Source organism: Pagrus pagrus, assembly GCF_965226575.1.
Source record: "Pagrus pagrus genome assembly, chromosome: 14".
Taxonomy (NCBI): domain Eukaryota; kingdom Metazoa; phylum Chordata; class Actinopteri; order Spariformes; family Sparidae; genus Pagrus; species Pagrus pagrus.
In genome coordinates, this window is record NC_140198.1 from 26,211,350 (window position 1) to 26,228,970 (window position 17,621).

General features: G+C 40.9%; 2 protein-coding genes across 3 annotated transcripts; both read right to left on the bottom strand.

Annotated features, from left to right (window-relative positions):
• On the bottom strand, positions 1-7,656 carry ppp1r14aa (protein phosphatase 1, regulatory (inhibitor) subunit 14Aa). 2 transcript variants are annotated; one of them, XM_084374575.1, is made up of 5 exons: positions 7,640-7,656; positions 7,073-7,297; positions 4,562-4,642; positions 4,351-4,383; positions 1-1,743 (listed from the first exon to the last, which is right to left on the bottom strand). In XM_084374575.1, exons 2-5 carry the CDS (start codon positions 7,262-7,264, stop codon positions 1,564-1,566), a joined length of 486 nt encoding a protein of 161 aa, XP_084230701.1. In that variant the 5' UTR covers positions 7,265-7,297; positions 7,640-7,656; the 3' UTR covers positions 1-1,563. The 2 variants fall into 2 exon arrangements, with proteins under 2 accessions (XP_084230701.1, XP_084230700.1); XM_084374574.1 differs by lacking the exon at positions 7,640-7,656 and having other exon boundaries at positions 7,073-7,424.
• A 4,129-nt stretch (positions 7,657-11,785) lies between these two features.
• On the bottom strand, positions 11,786-17,133 carry dlb (deltaB). The gene is made up of 7 exons (XM_084372791.1): positions 16,893-17,133; positions 16,563-16,802; positions 16,297-16,354; positions 15,913-16,170; positions 14,334-14,695; positions 13,582-13,798; positions 11,786-13,371 (listed from the first exon to the last, which is right to left on the bottom strand). The coding sequence occupies exons 1-7, from the start codon at positions 16,941-16,943 to the stop codon at positions 12,656-12,658; spliced, it is 1,902 nt and encodes a 633-aa protein (XP_084228917.1). The 5' UTR covers positions 16,944-17,133; the 3' UTR covers positions 11,786-12,655.
• Between the last annotated feature and the right edge of the window lie 488 nt (positions 17,134-17,621).

Sequence of the window (17,621 nt, forward strand, 5' to 3'; positions counted from 1 at the left end):
TGAAATAAATTGTTTAATTAGCAACTGCTGCAAAAGACTGCTGTCTCTGACACTCAACATGTAGTAAAAATGTAGTAAAAACACAAGTCTAAAACAGAGGGGATGAATGACAGATATTAAAAAGCAATGATAGTCACAGGATTATTTCCAGTGTAATCATGACAATAAATCACATTCATGACCATCGTACTTTTACAGATGTTAAATAAGTGCATCCAATCTAGCAGTGTTATCTAAAATGTGGTAAAGCTAAAATGCTAATGTGTTCAGTGGACGGTGGAACGTACTGTAATTAGTAACTGTGTCACAGTACAGTTCGGTGTTGATAGTGATGTTTTTAGTGTGAAATCCACCAGTGGACGATCTAACTGTGATGTTGAATGCGTAGCAGGATGTTATTTTTAACGCAAGAGTTGTCTATTCTATTTTTTGTTGATGCTACTTTCCTTCATCTAGTTTTATCAGATACTTTATCGTTAGTGCCAGAAACTATTACATCCAACTATATGTACATGGAGAGTAAAAGTAATTGTAAGCACAAGGTGATGACTCATATTTCCAGTCAAGTAAAGTGGAGTGCTAATGTTTTCATGCTAAATTAAAGTCATTTTGGGGATTCTTTGAGTGGAAAAATGTATATTTACATGATGTGTATTTCTGTTTTTGTGCCAAATGGGAGCCTACTTTCAATTTGAAAATGTTTTGGCCATGTCTTTGCCAATCACCACCCATGTGAGCTGTCACAAATAGATGTTTTGTTTTTTTTTTTGGTTAAGGTGAGGTTTTGAGGAAAGAGAAGACTGATACCACTGACATCTGTCTAACATAATGCCCTGTTCAGACCAAACGTGAAGAGAATAGCCGTGCTAGTTTGATCACAGGGTTATACTTTTTTTTTAGTTGCGTCTACTCGCAAGTAAGGTGACGCAATTTTTTTGAGTCATCGCTCCAATCACGTCGTGCCATTCACGGCCATTAATCATTGACTTTGTAATTTAGTTGCGAAAAATTTGCCTCGCTTTGGTCTGAACACAGCATTAGACTACCGCCAATAGCTGTTAGCTTAGCTCCACATAAAGACTGAGAGCAGGAGGAAACGGCTCACCCAAGTCTGTCCAATGGTAACAAAATCTGCTGGCCAGCACCTCTAAAGCTCATTAACCCGTCTTGTTAACATCATTACAAAAACTAAATTGTAAAAATGACATGTTGTGGTTTTATGGCAGGTTATGTGCAGACTATTTCTTGGCCAGGCTCAGTGACATCCTGCAGTCTTGTCATCACAGCTACACAAGATAAAACGTGTTAATTAATGAGCTTTAAAGGTGCTGGTAGGTGGAGCGGTTTTCAAACCTGTCCAGTCTATGCTAAGCTAGGTAAATTGCCTCCTGGCTGTAGCTTCATATTAAGTATACAGATGGAGAACAGTGGTATCAATCTACTCCTCTTAGTAGCAAAAAAACCAAAAAAACCTGGCAAATTTCAGCTTAAATTTTTACTTCCTTGACATTTTTGTGTTTATGTCATTAGTGTGTCTGTGTGTGTGTGAGTGTGTCTTGGTTGTCAGAGGGTCTGGTTTTGGCCTCGGGTGTGCACGTTGTGCTGTTGGTGTGGGTTGTTAAAGTGGTAGGGCTCATGGCGGTAGTGGCTGTGGCAGATGACCGGATGCTCGATGCCTTCACTCTGCAGCTCCTCCTGCTTGTGAACTCCCTCCAGCTTTTCCACCAGCTCTCCGATGAAGGTCTGAGGAGGAGGAGCAAAATTTGAAGCAAAAAGTGTTTCCAATATGACTTTTTGTCAGTACAACTACTACCTGTTATTTGACAAGTATTTTTCAGTCACCATGTAGTTTCCAAAAAACAAACAATGAATCCTACGAGTGAGTATTTTCTGTAGCAAAGCCTGATATATCCTATTCCTCTGTGCTATAGAGCTCCATTGTTGCCTAAAAAGTAATACACCAACGAGCCACACTGTCCCATCATTACCATGAAGCTAGCTGGCTCTTTGGCAGACACAGACGATGTGAGGCGACACAGTTGGCCTTTGTCACTGCTAGTTCTCTGATGTCAGTTTGGTGTGCCTTGGCTCTAACACGCTGTGGTTTTGAGTCTTTTCATGGGATTTGTTGACATTCAGAAAAAAAAAAATAGGACATTAAAAATTTGTTTTTTAATTAGGTTTCTAATGAGGTTCTCTTTGTGTGCTCATTTCTCTACGATAAACACATCTGAAATTATTACTTTTCCGCATTAGCTTCAATTGATACATTGTTGATTTCAACTGAGACAGTTTACATTAAAGTAACATTATGTAGAAATTGGTGTTTTGTGCAATTTGGCACCCCACAGTTTACACCACTATTGTAAATACAACAACGAGTGATGGGGGTGGAGTGGCTGAGACGGACACCATTCAGCCTATTACAAGACACTGTACCATCAAAATGATTTAGAAGCTGTTATTTTAAGGTAAACAAGTTACATAATGTTGCTTTAACTTAGCACTCTGCAGCTGAGTAAGGATTCTGCCATTTGTTCCAAGACCAGGGTCAAATTACTAAAACAATAAACCTACAGCCCTTATCAGAACATTAAATAAATAGTAATTATGAGTGAAGTAGCAGAGATGGTGCCAAATACATGTAGTGTTTAGTCATTATTCACTCTCTTGTTATTAAGTATTTGTATGTCCATAGATGGAAAAAGGCCTTGGTGAAATCCCAGGACGATGACCCAAAGGTCACTGAGGAGGGAGTTTCCACTAAGTCTAAGTGTTGTGCTGTAAATGTGTTGCTCATGAGTTACTGCAGAAAACGGTCAAATAAGACTCCAAAATCTAAATAAGTTACCAGACCAGAATACAGATGCATATGCCTGACGAGAACATATTTTTGAGTACGACATCCATTTCTCCTCTTCTGCTGGTTACTTTGTATAATAATGTGTCTGAGCTTCTACTGTAGATAGATGTAGATGAGAAACACAGTACTGAGATATGTTGTGTTATGACAACAGTACAAGTAGAGGTGGGCAAAACAACCAGCCCCACTCGTTACCAGATGCTGACTGTAAGCATTTCTTTGACTCTGGATTAATGCAGTTTTCTTTTCTTTCTGTGTAGACACAAATCAGCATTAGTAATGGTAAACCTAGTCTTGGCTGTGGCTGTGTTAGAACCTCACTCTAGCTCTGAGCATGTCTGTCAGCCAGCGCCCTGGCCTGTGTTTTGTTTGAGTCTGTTTATATCTTTAGGTATAAACTCAGGAAACAAGATGTGGTATGTCCCTCCCAAACCAGTTCAGTTGCAAGCAGCTCTTAAAGGAAACGTTCACATTTTTTCAAGTCTCAAGTCAATACTCACATATTTATGTGTACAGTTTGTGAAATGGTTTGCTTGGTGTAATTATTACTCCTCCATACTGGCTATTAAGCAAAACTACAGTGCAATGTTTTTGTTAGACTAGTGCTGCAACAGCTTGAGAAACAACCCCGACACTGTATATGACATTAAACAGAATATGATCATTTGCTAATCCTTTTTGACATAACCTCAATAGAAAACAACACAAAGGCAACATATTTAATATTTTACCCCATCAAGTTCATCACTTTTTGTAAATGTATGTTTATTGTGAGTTACACATTTGAAACAAGCTGGGACAGGAGCAACAAAAGACTGGGAAGTCACCACTTTGTCAAACACATGATGGTATAAAGAATATTACTACACATGCTCATGAACACTTTTTAAAACCATTGTCAGTAACCTTTTTTTTGCAAATGACTGCATCCTGTTTTTATTTATGTTTTATAAAGCGTCCCAACTTTTCCAGAATCAGGGTGATGTAAAAATCAAGTGACTATCAAGGTTATAGTCTTCTTCATACAAAACATCCTTTCTGTGTTACTACCAATGTACACATAGACATGAAAGTACTGGTTTCTGATATATTTGGAAAAAGAAGTGAATTTATCCTTATCGACACTCCACATCAGAAAGAAAGAAAAGCAGCAGCTACATTGACCCTCCCTGCTCTTTTGCCTGTGTTTGCATCTCTGACCGGGCCACAACATTTGAGTCCAGAAGGACTCTTTGTTTCAGGCTTAAAAAGGAAAGAACAGGAAAGAGAACGCACACAGAGAGCCTTTGTTGGGGCATGTGGAATGACTATGGGACAAGATGTCAGAAGATGCAGCTTCAGTTTAGCTGCATGTGACCGGCGTGAGTGTGTGTGTGTGTGTGTGTGTGTATCCACACAGGTAGGTGTACTGTACATTTGCATATGTAATGTGTGCATCACCGTGACTAATCCTGGGTTAGAAATGTAATTTCCATGTTAAAACATACCTCTGTCTTGTTTCTGCACTTTTGAAGAAGCTTCTGTAAAAAACAAAAAAATAGGGGGGTGATGTTGTAACAAACCAGTCAATAATCATTAATTTCCAGTATACCATCAACTTATTTCACTTAAAAATCTGTTCCTGTAAAAAAAAGAACGTATTCCTATCTCATAATCTGCAGCCTCTTTTACAGTAAATGTTCATACAGTTCACGTTACCTGTAACTTTCTGACTCGCTCCTCATCAGTGGGCAGGTCAATCAGGTCATCAATGTTTACCTCCTCTGGCATATCAACTTCCTGAAGTAAGCATGGACACACACAATGAACACAAACAATTTTAAAGAGTCATCATACACAGACTCTAAACGCTCATATAGTTCACAACTTTGCTCTTCCCTATAAATCCCCCCATGAATCCAATGCTCCAATGCTTTATTAGGGCACACCATACATCACTTTTATAGCCAGTGGAATATTCTGCAGCAGGTTATTTAATAGCTGCATCAATAGAAAATTCTGTGCATAAAGCTTTGTGTGGAAAATAAGTTGCCCTGTAATTCAGCCCACATATCTGATTTCAATTATCTTGGGACCATGAATGTGTGTACCAACAAAGTCAAACTCATGTTGGCAGTAGAGGAAATCTCGGGATCACGAGAGCCAGCAGGATACATTGTCTGGGCTCCATGGATATCTATACCACAGTGTGTGCCCATCAATCTTTTTTTCACTCTGCACCACTAATGTCAATCTAATGGTGGCACTAAGAGAAAGGTCATAGGATTCATCCTCTGGGGATCATGAACACAAACGGCAATTAGGGCAGGACAGTTGATAAAGGTAAAATGTGTCACAACATACTGTTATAAATGAAGCACTGTTGTGCTACAGAGATGCCCCAAGGGACGCGAGGGAGCATCCTGTTTTGGTACAGACCTCAGCAAAAATCACATCACCAGCATTTTCGTATTTCTTCCAGTGAAAATGGAATGCAGAAAATAGCATTCTCATTTTAAAATTTGTTTTTTGTTTTTTTTTCGAATTTTCCATTCAGCCCTAATGGCAGTCCATCTGAGTCAGTCTGGATCAAAGCGGTGGGCTGACTGAGCTCAATCATTTTCACATACGGTTCATTCCAGGGAACTTGGGGAATTTGTGGGGATGAAAAAACCCTTCCTTTATGTAGCGCAAGGACATAAACTGCATGTGTGACCCATGTGTGACATGCATCTTAATGACTAGCCATTGTAACAAGGTTAGAAGAGATGAAGCACTTCCAGTGCTCACACTGTTGCCCAGTATATCCACTAAATAATAATTTCCTTTTTTTAGGAGCAACAGAAGCCTCTGGATTGAGCCCGCACACACTGCATGTCCATCATTTGTATATTTGGGCTCTGGGGGCTGAATATTCACAATGCTCACGTAACACTGTAACAGTGGTTTGTTCTGTGTGAACAAACAGCCATTGTACCGGCTGAGTGAAGGGACAGTCCCACCCGCCCATCCACACCACTGCACTGCACTGCACTGCCTGTATAATTAGGCCCTTGACACATACAGGAGTCCAACTCATGAGCCTACCAGCTCCTTCTGTACACACCAAGGTAGTCATGATACCGGAATTTTAAACTTTGATACAGTACTTGTATATAAAAAAAAGTGATACTTGATACCTCTTTCAAAACCATAATATCTGTGCAGCCTTAGGTTGAAAATCTGACTGTCAATTTTTTTCTTCATAGATCAACATGGAAATAATAATAATAATATAATTATTATCATTTTTAACATGCGGTATGGAACAAGTATTTAACAAATATTGAAGTATCGCTACTTCTGACAGCCCTAGTACACACTTCTCACCGGAAAAAAGTCACAAAATAATCAGGGTTTGTCTGTTTTTGTGTGCGGCGTGACTTGATTTAACTAAACAACACTTGCCTGAGAAGCTATGTCATCATCATGGGCCATACTACAACAACAAAACCAATTTAGACCATTAAAATCATATTCAGAAATTCCAAGATGACAATTCGCTCCATTAATATCACAGAAAATTCATGTTTCATATACAAGGCTCATGTGAATATGCCACTGGCCTGGGACAAAGACCTGTGTTCCTCTTGTTTAACAAAGCTGCCTTATCAGTGTGATAATCTCAATTCTGTGTTCTGACAGTCAACATACTGTACTTGGCTTTCACAACACTGTCCTGCACTCGTCACCCCACAGACCCTAACCTCCTGTCAGCTGCCTCAGCAGCCAGATGCACTGTGTTTATCTCCTCCAGGGACCTACAACAGCACTTTCCCTCCCCTGTAACCTTCCCCTTTTCCTCCTTCTCATCATTCATCCGTCCCTCAGTCCTACACTGCCCATTTAAGGCAGAAAGGCCCTTGACAGATACAGATCTGTAAGAGGGGGACAGCAGTGGACCCAATAATTACAGGATGCTTGGCCTTGTAAGGAGAACAGCTGCCCCACCTCAACTCTCCTCTCATCACAGTCCTGTTGGGATACAATAACTTTCATTTGTATTTATTATTCTGCTTTATTCTTCATGTTTTAGTGAAGACAGACAGGTGTTAAATAAAAAGTTAAATACTCTGAAAAGTCTTTTGATAGAACATTATCTTATGATACAACACTGTATACAGTATGTAGAAGCAGACCAGTCTAAGCAGTTTATCTCCGGGCTGCCTCCTCTGGGACACACTGACCCACCTGACCCGAGTACAGCCGGTCCAGGCTCTCGTCGATCCACTTCTCCACGTCCAGCCGCTTCTGCAGCTCCTTCCTGTTGTACTTCACGGTGACACGGGCGTGTCTCTTCGGGACATTACTGCCGTGATCCGGAGACGACTCCAAATCTGATGAATGAACGTCAAGACTCGTCCCGGTCCGGTCGGCTGCCATTTCTGGTCTGGACTGGTCTGACTGGTTTCTCGCCTTTTTCAAGAACAGGAGGAGAGAGCGAGGGTGGGAGGCGACGACGCACACACACACACACACACACACACACACACACACTGACAGACAGCAGGGCTCAAGTATACAGGGTGAACTATCTGTTCAAACACTGCGGAGCTTTTTTCCATGTCTTAAATCATGATCTCTTTAAAGACGAGGCACAAACTTCATCTGGGCTCAACAACAGAGGACGGTCCGGTTCGGTCCACAAGCTTTAAATGTCTTATTTGTGCCTACATGAACAGCAGCGGTCACCAAAACTGTAAATAAGTAAACAAATACATACATATGCAGCAGAAATATCATTACACATAAACTTACAGGCTAGAAGTTACTAGAAGAAATGAATATCTCGTGGTCTGCAGAGGTCCGGACAGGAAACAGCCGTTAATTAAACAGGTGACACACCTGAGTGTGCACGTGCATCAATTAGGCTGATGATGTCATAGACCCAAAGTGTTTGCAAGTGAGAAGCTGAAGTCACACACACTACTCATAAATACTGAGGGATGTTTTTTGATCCCCAAAAATAATGCGACACATTTAACCAAATTTGTTACATATTCATGCGCATGCATATACAGCATACACCACGAACACGAACTGGAGAAGAGCTCCGGTTTTACCTCACAGATACTGTATTTCAAACAAGGGTAAGGAAGTACTTTTCAAAGTTTTACATAAAATATACCCTGTTAGCTGTGTTGTTGCTGAGTTTACAGATGTTGATATGTGTTGCAAACAATCTCTTTTTACAGCCTATAATAGTGTCTACTCTCTTAACCTTAAAGTTGTTGTTTGTTACTGTAATACTGCAGATGTTACTGTGATACTGCAGATGTTACTGTAATACTGCAGATGATACTGTAATACTGCAGACGTTACTGTGATAATGCAGATGATACTGTAATACTGCAGATGTTACTGTAATACTGCAGATGATACTGTAATACTGCAGACGTTACTGTGATAATGCAGATGATACTGTAATACTGCAAATGTTACTGTAATACTGCAGATGTTACTGTGATAATGCAGATGATACTGTGATAATGCAAATGTTACTGTGATAATGCAGATTTTACTGTAATACTGCAGATTTTACTGTGATAATGCAGATGTTACTGTACTACTGCAGATGTTACTGTGATAATGCAGATGTTACTGTAATAATGCAGATGTTACTGTGATAATGCAGATGTTACTGTGATAATGCAAATGTTACTGTGATAATGCAGATGTTACTGTAATACTGCATATGTTACTGTGATAATGCGGATGTTTCTGTGATAATGCAGATGTTATTGTAATAATGCAGATGTTACTGTGATAATGCAGATGTTACTGTGATAATGCATATGATACTGTAATACTGCTGATGTTACTGTAATAATGCAGATGATACTGTAATAATGCAGATGTTACTGTGATAATGCAGATGTTACTGTGATAATGCATATGATACTGTAATACTGCTGATGTTACTGTAATAATGCAGATGATACTGTAATACTGCTGATGTTACTGTAATACTGCAGATGTTACTGTGATAATGCAGATGTTACTGTGATAATGCAGATGATACTGTAATACTGCTGATGTTACTGTAATAATGCAGATGTTACTGTGATAATGCAGATGTTACTGTGATAATGCAGATTTTACTGTAATAATGCAGATGTTACTGTGATAATGCAGATGTTACTGTACTACTGCAGATGTTACTGTGATAATGCAGATGTTACTGTAATAATGCAGATGTTACTGTGATAATGCAAATGTTACTGTGATAATGCAGATGTTACTGTAATACTGCATATGTTACTGTGATAATGCGGATGTTTCTGTGATAATGCAGATGTTATTGTAATAATGCAGATGTTACTGTGATAATGCATATGATACTGTAATACTGCTGATGTTACTGTAATAATGCAGATGATACTGTAATACTGCTGATGTTACTGTAATACTGCAGATGTTACTGTGATAATGCAGATGTTACTGTGATAATGCAGATTTTACTGTAATAATGCAGATGTTACTGTGATAATGCAAATGTTACTGTGATAATGCAGATGATACTGTAATATATTGATCTACACACTGTATGTACCCATCTGTCTGTCTCCTTACTTCATTTTTCTCTATTTAATTTTCATCTTATGTTATTTTTTGTACATACATGTTTATGTGTTTGTATTCTCCTTGTTTGATGTCCTTATGTAGCCTTATTTTATATGTTTTGTATGTGCTACTGTTCGGTTTACCTGAATTCTTTGTAAACTGTTCTAATTTCAATTAAAGTAAAAAAAGAAAAAGAAAAACTGTGAACAACTCCACTTCAGTGGTTTAGCCACTGTTCACTGAGACTTTATGTCTGCTGTGACAAAGGATGACCAATTATTTACTTTAATCAGTTATCTATGTGCTCTTGTTTATTGTCCATAGATAAGTGTCTTATCATTGTGACAGTATCATGTTCATCATGTTTGATTTCACAGACGATATTACAGTTTGTCCCTATACACTTTTCTAGATGTTTCTTGAAACTACAGCTCAATTTCTAAAAACTAACTACAGTCAACCCCTCTGTCAAAACAACATAAATCTCTTGCAGAAATAAAAACACTGCACTCAAAACCTCTCCTCTCTCATGTCAAAACTGATTCTTCCCACCACAACTATTCACACAGCTATCATGTGAACTTACAGAACATGAATTCAAACACTGGTGTGATACGTTTTAAACACATCAAAATTCTTAAGGCTCCATGAGGCCATGTTAATTATTCATATATATAAAATTGTCTTATTGTTTAATTTTCTTTTTTTTTTTACCATTTAGAGTTTGTGCCCAAATAGGTTGAAATATTCTAGCACATACAGTATAAACACTGTGGCTGTATTGTGAGTACTGTGAATATATCATATAAATATTACACTGACACAGTCATATCAGAATAGATACAGGGCACATCTTTTTATCCACTGAGCTCAAATTGTTCTAAACTCACTTGACTCCCAACAGTCACACTGTAAACTTAAAGTGGAGTTCAACCGAATATGGGAGGTTTTCATTAGAAATGTTGGCTCACCTTCCTCCTCCTCCCCTTCCTCCTCTTCTTGCTCTAACTCTCTTTTCTCCATGCTGCGCCATTTTTTCACAACACAGTCGAGGTCACCGAGGCCTCTGTTACACTCTGACAGGCGGTTGAAGTGCGAATTGAGTTTAAAAATTCAGAAGTAAGCGAGAGGAATCGGTAATTAGGGTGTGGCATTTTGAATGCCAGTGTTTTCCAGGGGAACAAAGTGCTGCTAAATGATATGATTTGTATTTAGAGTTTTGCAAAAATGTGACTCCGAATGTCCATTTGAGTGAAAACAATGGACTTGCACTTATTTGGCAGTTTGGACTTACCAAGATTTTAGAGTTGTGTGGAACGTTACAGTTTTTGTGTGTATGCAATGGAGAAACTGCAAATGTTCATCCAGCACTTCTCAGTCCTCTTCACAGACTCAGGAATAAGCTGTGCCTCTGTAATCAGCAACCTTAAAATAACATCCTCTAAATCATGTTGATGGTACAGTGTCTTGTAACAGGGTGAATGGTGTCTCTGTCTCAGCCACTCCGCCCCCATCACTTGTTTCTGCACTATATAACTTCAGTGAGAGGGTAGGATCACAGTGTTACATACATTTTTACTTCAACATTCAAGTTTTCAAGACATTACATTGTTACGGCGTAATTCGTTTTATTTGTAGTTAGCACCTAGAGTACATTACATCTGACACATTGTTACAGACCTGGGGTTTGTATTTACAACAGTGGTGTTGCACTCAGAAACTGGGGGGGGGGGGGCGCCAAATCACACAAAATGCCAATTTCTGCATAATGTTGCTTTAAATAGAGCTATAATGATTGATTAAGTCATTTTGAAAGCAAAGAAATTCAAAATATTATTTGGTTCCAGCTTCTCAAATGGGAGGGTTTGCTGTTTTGTTCTGTTTCATTTCTGTTACACAGAAAATGGTTGGACATTGAATACAATTTTACTATTTTCTTTTTAAAAAAAATCTTTTTTTAACATACTATTTGACTGAGCAAATAAATAAAAAGCACCTAGGCTTCAGATCGTGTAATATATGGCTTAACCAGGGCCGCCCAAAGTAGGGCCTGTGGGACAAAGTTAGCCTAAATATTGCTGTTTTATTTTTCTTTAGGTAAAAATGCTCTTTTAATATGTAGGATCTCTAATTATTAATTATCATAATCTGAAATGGCAGCCAGAGTGACACTTTGTGCAGGAAATCAGTCAAGTAAGGGAGCTTTGGATCCTGGACGCCTGGTCTATAAGATTGTAAAAGTCCACAATTTTCTGATGAAATCTTAATTTCCACTAATACAGCATTCTGTCTATGAATACAGGTGCAGGATTCAGAGGAACAGAGACTTCACATCCAGAATTGCATCAAAGCAATATTTTATTCCACATCACAACCACAACATGATGAACTTAAATAATATGGATGAAAACGGGACATAACACAAACTTTGGCATGAACACAAAATGGCACATGAAGGAACAATGTGATCAGTTGTATATAAACTATATATATAAATTACAGTAATGGCTGACTTTGTGTGGTCAAACACACTTTCTTTATATCCCTGCATTGAACATCTTTGGGATATTTCACACAGCCTTCACAGCCCATAAAACATCCAGGTACAACATCAAGTGTCGGTCTTCATTCAGCATCATATAAATATATATCTACATCTGTGACAATCAAAGTGAAGCCATAAACATAAGTTTTCAAATAAATAAATAATATAAAGAATAAAAAATGATGGTGCGCACAATAAGGAAATAATGGCCAAAGGAAGATTGAAAAGCAAATCAAAAATTCTGTGTTTAAAAAATGGGAAACAATTAAACAAAGTGAACATATTCAAATCAAAAACCCAATGAAACATATTTTTGGGCAGGTTTTCCAGAGGTGGCCAGAGTTTTGTGACTTCCTGTATTTGGTTCGTGTTGTAGGTCCATGAAAAGTGGTTCGTATTATTAGTTTCTTTGGGTCTTAAACATGGAAGAGCTTTGCCCTATATACTTTGTCAATAATCTTTGTAAATCATCTTCATCACAATAGTTCATTCATCAATATTGAGTTACTTTTGCTTACATTTTTAATGGTACATTATCTTCATCATGAGCAGAGCACTCTTCAGCTCATGGATCTGCTCCTCTCCTCACTGTGCATGAAGAGAGGAGAGCAACAAGTGCTAATATTCTTCTGCGCCTGTGTGAACGTCAGTGTTGTCCCTCTGTCTCATCTGAGCCCTGCTCCAGAGCCCAGGCCGGCCTCGTCCCTCCACATGAAGTCCTGACGCTCGCCCCTGGCCAGGCTGCTCTCCACGGGACTGTGCCTGTACCCAGATCTGCCATCGGGGCAGAGGGAGAGGCTGAGGCGGGCCGTGCTGTTGCTGATCTTGAACAGGCCGTTAGGACCGAGGAAGGATTCTCTTTCGCTTCCTCCCAGGTTGTTGACCGTGTCCAGGTCATTGTAGACTGCGATGTCACTAAGCTGCTTCCTTCCCTGAAGTCTCCTCCTCCTCCTCAAGAAGATGATACCCGCCACCAGAACCAGCACCAGGACGGCCAGAATGCAGGAGATGGTGAGGGTGGCAGAGGAGGGTTGGGACGTCTGCCGCAAGGCTGGCTTGAAACTGGGCTGAAGCGTGAACTCACAGCTGGGACCCATAAAGCCCTTTGGACACTGGCACACTGGCCCGGTGAAGTGGGTGAAGCAAGTGCCACCGTTCTGACATGGACGTTCACCACAGGCGTCTGAGCGCACGCTGCAGTTCTTGCCGGTGTACCCCAGGGTGCAAGAGCAGGTGTAGTCATTCACACCGTCCTGGCAGGTTCCAGCATTCTGGCAGGGGACTGAGGCGCAGTCGTCAATGTTGACCTGGCAGTTGGCACCAGTGAAGCCTGCCTGACAGCGGCACAGCACACTTTGGCCGAGGTCCAGACACTCACCACCTGCAGAAGGGAGAAATGTTCAGTTCAGCATCCAAGAGATCAGGGACAAGCACTCTTTTACAGCAGGAGTGTTAATAGGATTACATTTCACACTCTCTGTTGTAAATTGCTGCAAGTGCATTGATGCAGGAGTGCTGACAGTAATATTTATTCACACAGAAAAGTGAACAACTTCAGCCACAAGGTGTCGCCAGATGGAGGGCCACTCACCGTTCAGACAGGGCCTGTTGCTGCATCGGTCCAGCTTCTTCTCACAGTTGGAGCCGGTGTAGCTGGGAGGGCAGCGGCAGGTGTAGCCTCCAGTCATTGTCTCCACGCAGGTGCCGCCGTTGAAGCAGGGACCGTCAGCACACGTCATTGCAATGATCTCGCAGTTCTTTCCGTAAAAACCCTGTGGGCAGGTGCAGGAGTAGTCGTTCTCCAGGTCCTGTGGACAGAGGAAGAAAAACCTTCACGTTAGGGAGGAAATATCTAGAGACAGAGTTGTTTTATGTGTGATGTGTAACTGTATGTTGGATTTTGGTGTTAGTAAAAAAGATTTTGAAAGCTATTTGCAACTGTTTTTAAGTGACTTTTGTTGTATATCTGCTGCTGTGACACTTGAATTTCCCTGCAGGGATCAATAATGTTTATCTGATATTATCTGTGATAGCCTTGTTTCTTTATTGCAACCTTTTTAGGGGAAACACTACAGGTGGAATCATCATGGTCAAATTTGAGATTTTGGGTTATTTTGCTTTCATAACAAGACTTGAGAAAAGAAAATGTCCAAAATACACATTGAAATGTGTATGTTATTTGAGATTTCTGTTCTGGGCATTTATGCAAATTGGTGCATATTTAATTAGGCAGTCTCATTTGCATATTTAAACAGATCATATCACAGAACTTGTAATACAAAATATAATTGTCTAAATGCAAGAAGTTTAATGGGGATATCTGTAAGTGTAAAATGTACTCACATTGCAGCTGCCTCCGTTCTTGCAGGGGTTGCTGTCACACTCGTTGGTCTCCAGTTCACAGTTGGTGCCTCCGAAGCCGGGCCGGCAGGTGCAGGTGTAGCTGCCCTGGCCCGTGTTGGTGCAGGTGGCACCGTTGGCACAGGGCTTGTGGTTGGTGCAGTAGTTGAGGTCCTGGTCGCAGAAGAGGCCCCCCCAGCCCTCCTGACAGTTACACTGCCACGGCTGGCTGCACGTCCCGTGGAGGCAGCCTGGGTAGCGGACGCATTCATTACAGGAGGGGCCCTGCCAGCCCATGCGACACGTACAGCCCCCTGGGGCCTCGCAGTAGCCGTGCTTCTCACTGCAGTCCGCCGAGCAGATGGCTGGAGAGGAGAGGGGAAAGGGAGGGTGTGTGATTACAATGGGCACGCCTTCTCAAACATCGCACACACACACACACGTACAGGGCCCCCTGTCTGACCCCAGCCCTGTTCCAGACTTCACTGTTGGTTAAGTATTAAGCCAAGCAGCTGGCAGGCACACTGCCGGAGAAAAATGCTTTCTTTTATCTTCTCTCTCGCTCCCTCGCTCTCTCCAACACACACACACACATCACCTTGAAAAATGTGTGTGTGTAATGGGGGCCACGGCTCTTTCTCTCATTGTAACAGAGAACAAAAGGCAGATGGATCACTATAGACCGCCTTGCAAAAGAATAAAACACAACACTACGGGACATCTCTCTGATAAAGGAAATACTTTACAGTGCTTGAAAAGATTCCTGCTCACTGAGTGTGAAAGAGATGAAACATCAGCCACAAGCTGAGTAATAAGACAGACTCACTTTTTATCCACACCATGACACAACTTCAGTCTAATCTTCCAATTTTACAGGAGGAGAAAAGGTTTGAGAAAGATTCAGTCCTTTCACGTTACTGTTTTTTTTACTTCAGCAAGGAAGTTTTGTTTTCACCCTGTCTGTTATTGTTATTATTATTATTATTATTATTATTATTATTATTACTTTACATTAAAGTTGGGTGGAGGATGGCTCTCGGCCCAGAACAGACCCTGTTAACTTTTGGTGTCAGATCTGGATAATGGGGTGGATCAAGACATTTTGTCTCACTTTCCTTAACATTGTGAGTTAGGGTGTTTTTCAACATTTTGGTTAATTTCTCAGGGAATGATGCAGGATGTTAATGAAAGATTTCTTTACGTCGTTTTCTACAGTTGAAGACAGTGAAGGATGGGAAACTCCTCACATGAGCCATTCTCCTTTTTAAAAATAACAGCTTCCAAAAGGAAACCATTCATTTTCTAATGTTTTTATGGTATTTAACAGCTCTATATAAATAAACTTTATTTTATTAGGCTATTGTTGGACTTTTGACGCCTTCACTAAATAAATAAGATACATTTTTATTTATATGATGCCATACGAGATGGCAGTCTATGACAGATAGATACTAGTACTTCAGACCCATTTAGAATATGTGTTGTTGAGTTCTGGGACATTACGATTTTTCACTTGCTCCCTCCACAGGTTAGACACTGAACTGCACCCAAGGCACACAGGTAACAATTAACATTCACTTACGCTCAGAGCAGTAGTTTCCCTTCCAGCCCTCCAGGCAGATGCGGTTGCCCTCCTCGTCGCAGGTGTAGTGGCCCAGCGTGTCGTCTCTCGGCCTGCAGTATTCAGCGCAGCCGTCTCCAAAGTAGTACTCATCGCAGAAGACGTGGTAGGAGTAGCGCAGCTCGCTCTGCTCGCCGAAGTGCACGTCCTGGGACCAGTCCTCACCGATGGCCAGTCTCCTCCTGGTCGCCAGACGGCTCACAAGGTTGTTTTGGTTGTCTGAAGAGGAAGGGGAAGCTTTTTAATACAGTATCTTGCAAGGATGCTGCTTGTATCACATGGATGTGGTTCATCTTGGTTTGAAAGAAAGAAAGAAAGAAAGAAAGAACGAAAGAAAGAACCTACCTGTGTATTCAGTCGGAGATTCAGCGTTCCAAGCTTCAATGATCAATGAAAATGTTCCCTGGAACAGAAAAAACGCGTTTAGTGTTTGGCAAGAGCAGTAAAGGTGACGCATATAGTTCATGTGGTGTTTTACGCAGTTAAAGACTTTGATAAACTATGAAGACACAAGATTAACGCAGTCCTTACTTTAAAATAAAACCATATTCTATCCCTTCCAAGACCTCAACAACATTATCTTGTATGTGTGACTCTGATTTTCCATTTACCGGCCACTTGAAGTGGAAGGGCACCCTGATGGGAGCGCTGCTGGAGATCGAGGTGTGATCGGCCCTGATGACGTTGGTGTTTCCGGTGCCAAAGGTGCAAGGTGGCTCTGCGGAGATCACATCCTCTGGATGTTTCAGGCAAATCCTGAAGAATATATGACAGTCCCTGTGTCTTCTGCAGATGCGCTGCGCCGTGTGGAAGGAATGGATCTTCAGCTCAAACACACCAGAGGAAAAAACCTGCAAAAGACAGAAAGAAAGACATCAGACGCGCTGTGCGTAAAGACATTTTGGGATTGTTACTGTGAGCACAAACAGAAGCCAACTTACTACGTGCACCAAGGCCAAAGCCAAGAGGTATCTCAGGTGTAGATGTGCCATGTCTTCTCAGAGTTTGCTTCCCACTTATAACGTGGCTGTCCGCATTCGTCGTGCGCAAAAAATATTCCCAAAAGATGTAGAGGAAAAACTCAAAAAAGTTTCATCACTTAGAAACTCTGTGATCCTGTTAGTGTCTCTTAAATCCGTGTCTTCTCCTGATAGTCTCCTTCTGATAGTCTTCTCCTGGTGGTCTTCCTTCCTGCGGTCCTCTTGTTTTGGTTCTGGTGTGTAAAAGACGCTGAATGGTTTTATACCCTCAGATGCTGCGCGTCACAGGCAAGGAGGTGGAGCCGGAGCAGACCTCAGGGGAGCAGCCTGACACGGGGGGACCTGCCTGGGGATTTAGACAACCCACACTACACCTGGACAGAGTCCTTAATAGGAATATGCATAAGAAGCTGGCGTCAGGCCGATGTGTTTAGTATATGTGCATGAATCTTAACCATCCAGAAAAGTGAAACCTAAAGTGGCTGATGGAACTGAATGTGGATCATTTGAAACCTTTTAACAAGAAAGTTAGTTTCAGTGAGTCTAAATTGAAGAAACATTTTTTATAACGGGAAATGTGATGCTGGTTTCAAAACTGGCGACTTTGATATTAAAATCATGTCATCCAAGAGTTTATACAGTTATTTATGCGTTCAGATTCTGAGCATGCCAGGACACTTTCTAATGACT